The 5,701-nt window shown below is 61.6% G+C and overlaps 1 protein-coding gene across 1 annotated transcript in view; it reads right to left on the bottom strand.

Annotated features, from left to right (window-relative positions):
- The window catches only part of VOLCADRAFT_99655 (uncharacterized protein), a gene marked incomplete at both ends in the record, with an annotated part of 19,384 nt that overhangs the window by 8,288 nt on the left and 5,395 nt on the right, over positions 1-5,701 (bottom strand). The window contains 5 exons of the mRNA XM_002958358.1: positions 1,649-1,824; positions 2,392-2,459; positions 4,116-4,157; positions 4,711-4,868; positions 5,293-5,397. Of these exons, the coding sequence (XP_002958404.1) occupies positions 1,649-1,824; positions 2,392-2,459; positions 4,116-4,157; positions 4,711-4,868; positions 5,293-5,397 (549 nt within the window). The remainder of the gene's footprint in view (positions 1-1,648; positions 1,825-2,391; positions 2,460-4,115; positions 4,158-4,710; positions 4,869-5,292; positions 5,398-5,701) is intronic.

Below are 5,701 nucleotides of genomic sequence, written 5' to 3' on the forward strand. Positions count from 1 at the left end.
AATGCATGGACGGGAACAGATAGACACACAGACAGACAGACAGACACCTACTTGGTGAAAGAGCGCTCCACGGCGGGTGAGCTCCAAAATGTCCCTACCCTGCCGGGGATGGCGGTTGGGTGTGTTTGGGGGCCGGGGGGAGAGGGGGGGAGGGAAAGGAAGGGGCATTCGAAAATATGCGCTGTGGGGTGGGAAAGGATACAGCAACAACAACAGCAACAACAACAAAAACGTGGTAAGTGGATCCGAGGTGAAAGAGACCCGAGGGATTTGTATAAACCGCAACCGCAATCAAAATTGCCAATGTACGACAGGCATTACGCGCTCAATCCGTACGATCAGACCAAGTTGTAGCATTCGACAGTGCTAAACAAGGCAACAACAACATCATCAACAACATCAACAACAACACCGACCCTGACACAAGGTAATGGCGAGTTGCTGGCTTCAAGCAGGACAACACCGGGCTCTAGATCTCGGAGCGGCTCGAGGCGCACTGGTCCCGGCTGGCGCGGCACTAGCGCGCGCCTCTCCCCTTCCCCTCCCCGGGGCCGCCACTGCCCGATCGCTTCCTCCAATAAACAACATGATGGGTCGGAACGTCCGAGGAAAAGGACTCCCGGGAGGAGCCGATGTTCCAAAACCGAAGAAGAAGAAGAAAACGCAGAAGAAAGAAGACGCAGGAGAAAGAAGTAAAAGTAAAAGGTCATGAAAAGCAAGTCGAGCTACCTAGCAGCCATTGCAACGTAGAGTTAGTAGGGGGGAAAGACGAACCACGAACGAGTGAAGAGTAAGGGGGGAGGAGGGCGAGCTGGACATCTCCTCCACGGCTTCCTCCACGGCCTAGGTGGGTCTGCGCGCCTCTGGGTGGGGAGGGAGGGGGGGCCGCCCACTCCCTGTCACTGCGCGAAGGCGGAGGATGAGGCGGAGGAGGATGAGGCGGAGGAGGAGGCAGACAGGCGCTGCGGCTGCAAAGGGTCTAACATCCCTTCCCCCTGGGGCCCCTCCCTCAAGGCGCACAAGGGTGTGGCGGCGGGGGGAAAGACGAACCACACGCGATTGAAGCTGCTGCCAGGGCAAGATAGTAGCAAACGTAAAAAACTGACCGAAAGGCGTCCGTGGCGACTGTGACGACTGTAACCTCGGGATGACGAAGTGACGGCGGGGGGGTTCGCCCGGCCTTGACACCCGAACACCTCAGACCCGTCTTTCCCCTCTCTATCTGTTTTGTCTGTTTGTCTGTCTGTCTCCTTCCATCCCGGGCAAGGTGGCGGTCCGGTGCTTTCGGCCGCTCCGAGACCACCACTCAGCCGCCCCTCCTCCTCCTCCTACTACTACTACTAATTGCCTTGAGCGCCTAAAACGTTCTTCTACCTGTAAAGCTCCGAGACCACCACATAGCCGTGTGGATCGGTAATCCACATGCACCCCCCCCCACCGCCCGCCTGTGCTGTTTCTTTTCAACACCACGGACGGCTCGCCCAGGTACCCACAGCCACATACCGCACCACCCCCCTAGTACAGACGCCAGACACGCACACCCCCACCTCCAAGGCACAGCGCAACACAGCTGGAATCAGTTCCCCCCGGTGTGTGTGTGTGTGTGTGTGGCCTCTTGGACACGGACACGTCGCACACACGCACACACTTCGTTTTCGTGCGAACGCCGCCAACGGCACATGTCGTACGGCAATGGCGGCGGCGGCAGTGGCAGCGCCCCCCCCTGCCCGTGCTGCCTTCTGGGTGTGGTCTGCGATGCCGACACGGCTACCCTCCGCCGCGCCTTCCGCGCCCGGGCCGCCAAGATGCATCCGGATAAAGGTACTTCGTGAGTGAGTGGATGTGTGGGTGGATGTGTGTGTAAAGGAAGTGTGGGGGGTAGGGGACGAGAGTAGGGTGGGTGGGTGGGTGGGTGGGTGATGCTTGTATCGCACTTTTCGTTGGGCGCTTCTCTTCAACTCCCTCCTGGCCCACACCCCACCCCACCCCACCCCACCCCACCCCGCCCCACGCACACACATAAACACACACACGAGCGGCTGCCTCTTCCTTGCTGTTGCCCCCTGGTCTGGCACCGCCGCCACCACCACCACCACCACCACCGCCACCATCAACCCCCCTTTCCCTCCCTCTCCCCGGCCCCCTCTCCGCCCCCAACATACCCCAACGGACCACCAGGAGGCGACGTGGAGTCCTTCCACCGCCTGCGGGACGCCCTCCAGCACATGATGACATTCGCCTCATCAACAGCAGGAGGCGGCGGAGGCGGAGGCGGCGGAGGCGGAAGAACAACACATACCATCACCACCCCCACCAACAACATATCCGCCTCACCCCCCAACGGGCCCGGGACCTCATACCGCCACCACCTCCTCCTTCATCCCCACCCACAAGCTTGCCCCGCCACAGCCCACGTCAGTGCCCCCTTTGCGACAGGCCTCCGAAACCACCACCACCACCTGCCGCAGCAGCAGCAGCGGTACCGCCACAGACCACGCCCACCACGATGCTGTGGTGGACCTTGCACTGCTGCTGCCGCCGCCAGCCGGGCCCCCTCCGGGCAGGCCCAGGCCCAGGCTCAGGCTCAGCTCGTGTATTCCTTCTGCTCCTATCCTTCTTCCTCTTCTTCTCCCACCTCGGCCACCTCCCCGGGCGGGTCGGGCCCCTCCTGCCGCCCCTGGAGCTCTTCCGGAGACTATTCCTCGGAGGCGGATGATCGGGGGCACTTCACCCGCCTGGCCGCAGAGAACATGGCCGAGGCTGGAGAGGCCCTGGCGACAGGTGTGTGTATGTGTGTGTGTATCTTCGTGTACGTATGTTTGTATCTATCTGTATGTAACTATGCATGTGTGTCTTAATGATCTGAGCCGCCTGTGCGTGTATCAGTGTGTTTGTATGTATGTATGATGTGTGGGACAGGGGGGCATATGTTCACCTGTGGCCGCTACCTGGCGAAACCCTGCCTTCCCCGGTATTTCGGGGCACCCTCATCCAGTCATCACCCTAGCCAACTTCTCAGTGGGTCGCTCAGGTTCCGCACCCACCACCAGCATCCAACGGAATCTGCCGGATCATCGGCAGCTGAACTCCATTCCTGGCCAGCTCGCAGGTCTACTTTATCCCAGGTCACCACCGTCCATCAACTAGGGGCACTCTTGCCTTCCACCATCGGAAGATGTTTTGACCCTGATAGGTCTCGATCCCGGGATCTCCCGGGGGCAATGGTCCGTATGTATGTATGTATGTATGCATGTGTTTTAGATGATCTGTGTGTATGTGTTTTGTTTCCGTTTACAAGACACATACATACATGCATACATGTACACAGAAAAGCACGCGCGTAAAACAGAAAAAAAACATTATTCGTTCTGTACTGGCATGCGAGGCACTGCTGCTACTGCTGCTGCTGCTGCTGTTTCTTCGGCGGCGGTGACGGCGGCGGCGGCGGCTTTGCTGTTCTCCGTTTTCTCACTCGCCAGTGCGAGGGATGTGGGCCCCAACTGCTCCGGCCTTCGTACAGCTCACACACACACGCCCGCATTGGCATGGCGCCGCCTTCACTTCCGGGTCTTCACCCCCGGCCCCGATATAGCTGCCGCGGGGGGCCACCGCGAAGGGGCATCAACACACGTGGCAGCTGCTACTAGCCTACCAGGACCAAACTAATAGGAAAGACGCGCGCTTGCATGAACCTTGTGGTGGTGGTGGTGGTGGTTACGGATGGGCAGCCCCCGTGTAACCATGAAGCAAGAAACGGAGCCTGCGAGTGAGAAGTGGCGAGTATGATGCTGGTGCAGCTAGGCTGTCCGTGGCAGGAATAGTGGTGGTAGTGGTGGCGGTGGTGGTGGTGGGTGGGAAAAGACGAACCACTTGAGCGAGTGAAGCTGCTGCCACCAAGGAACGAGTGCTGGGCGGCAGATGTACAACAGGACGGTAGCAGAACTGACCAAAATTGGTGGTGGGCGGATCCAGCACTCCGCGATCGCCGCAGTGCACGCCAGGGAAGAAGTCCCAACCAACCAACCAACCAACCAATCAACCAACCAACCAACCAACCAACCAATCAACCAACCAACCAATGCAGGCGCGGCGGCTCTGGCCGAGCAGCACCTCACCGCCGCCATACGCCTGCTCACCGCTGCCGCCGGCACGGACAGCTGCGGCGTGCTGTACGAATACGGCGAGGAGGGTGAAGGCGAACGGAGGTGCGCAACGGGGATGCTCAGCACCGTGGCGGCGGCGGAGGCGGAGGAGGAGGAGGCGGGGACGGATCTGGTCGGCGGCTCCGCCAGTTCATCACCGCCGCCGGTGCCGCTGCGCCACCGGCTGGCGGAGGCCCACTCCCTGCGGGCGCTGGCGCGGCACCTGCAGTCCAAACACGCCGCTGCGCTCCAGGATTGGGACCTGGCAGCTGAGCTACGGGGCAGTGTGCCTGCCCCGGCTGCTGGCGCTCCTGCTGCTGCTGCTGCCAATCTTGCCGCTGCTGGGGCTGCTGGCAACGCACACGGTGCTCCTACTGCTGCCCATGGCCGCTAAAGAGCCGCTACGCCGACTCTCGCCCCGCCCACACATACATACATACAGCCATGCAGCGAACCATCAGCATAGCCAACCGGCCAGCGCGCACACACACACACACACCCTCCTGCCGCCCCTCTGGTCTGGTCCACCCCCCTGGCCGGCCCCCTCCCCCCCAGCCGCTCAGCCCACCTGCAGCATGGCAGCGATGATTCCCGCGAAGCCGCCCTCCACCAGCACCGCCATCATCATCAGCGGGGTGGCCTCGTAGCGCTGAGTGGCCTGGTCCAGCAGGGACACCAGGTTGTCCACCTCCCGACGGATGTACGAGTCCAGCTCGCGGTCGCTGCCTGCGTGCACGTGTCCATGGAGGGGATGTCTATTTAACCGCAAGAAGCGGGGAGTTGCGTGGCGGGGTTGAAGGAGGAGGAGGAGGAGGAGGAGGATGAAGAAGGGGGGGGAGGAGGGGGAGGAGGAAATATGTGATCGCGTCTGTCGTTGCGCTCGCGTCTGGGGCGCAGCGAGGGTGCGTGTTTTTGTGTATGTACGGGCTTCCCCGTACAACACATGACCGGCCCTAGGTCCGCGTTTGCTTCGCCCCTTCGACTCGGCTGTCATACCCAATGGTTTGAGGCCGCGGAGGGGATCCGTTTCGATACACGGGCACGCAGGTCCCCGGCGGGCAGGGAACTTAGATTCGGTGGACATTTGGGCGCGGGGACGAGGTATTCTGAGGACATACATACATACATACATACGTGGGTTGGTACTCACCCCCCCGGAAGCCAGTGTCCCCCACCATCAGCTTCGTGAGTGCCGTACACGCGCCGAGTGCCGCATGGCTGAGGGTGACCAGCTCCCGGACCAGCCGGTCGGTGCCTGCGGTAATGGGGGGAAGGGGCGATCCGGGGGGGTGTCGGACGACTCCGCGGAGCAAGAGAGCAAGGCTGGCAAGCAGCGCAACGCCAGGGAGCTGCCGAAGTGCGATAAGCAGGCACACAGCCACACGACGTCAGTGGGGGGGGGACCAGGCACGGAATGGGTCCATTCATGCGTCCAGTGAAATTATGGCGGAAAGTCACGAGGGAGGGAGGGAGGGAGGGAAAGGGAGGGAGGGAGGGAGGGAGGGAGGGAGGGAGGGAGGGAGGGAGGGAGGGAGGGAGGGAGGGAAAGAGAGGGAGAG

Source organism: Volvox carteri (assembly GCF_000143455.1).
Source record: "Volvox carteri f. nagariensis unplaced genomic scaffold VOLCAscaffold_92, whole genome shotgun sequence".
NCBI lineage: Eukaryota > Viridiplantae > Chlorophyta > Chlorophyceae > Chlamydomonadales > Volvocaceae > Volvox > Volvox carteri.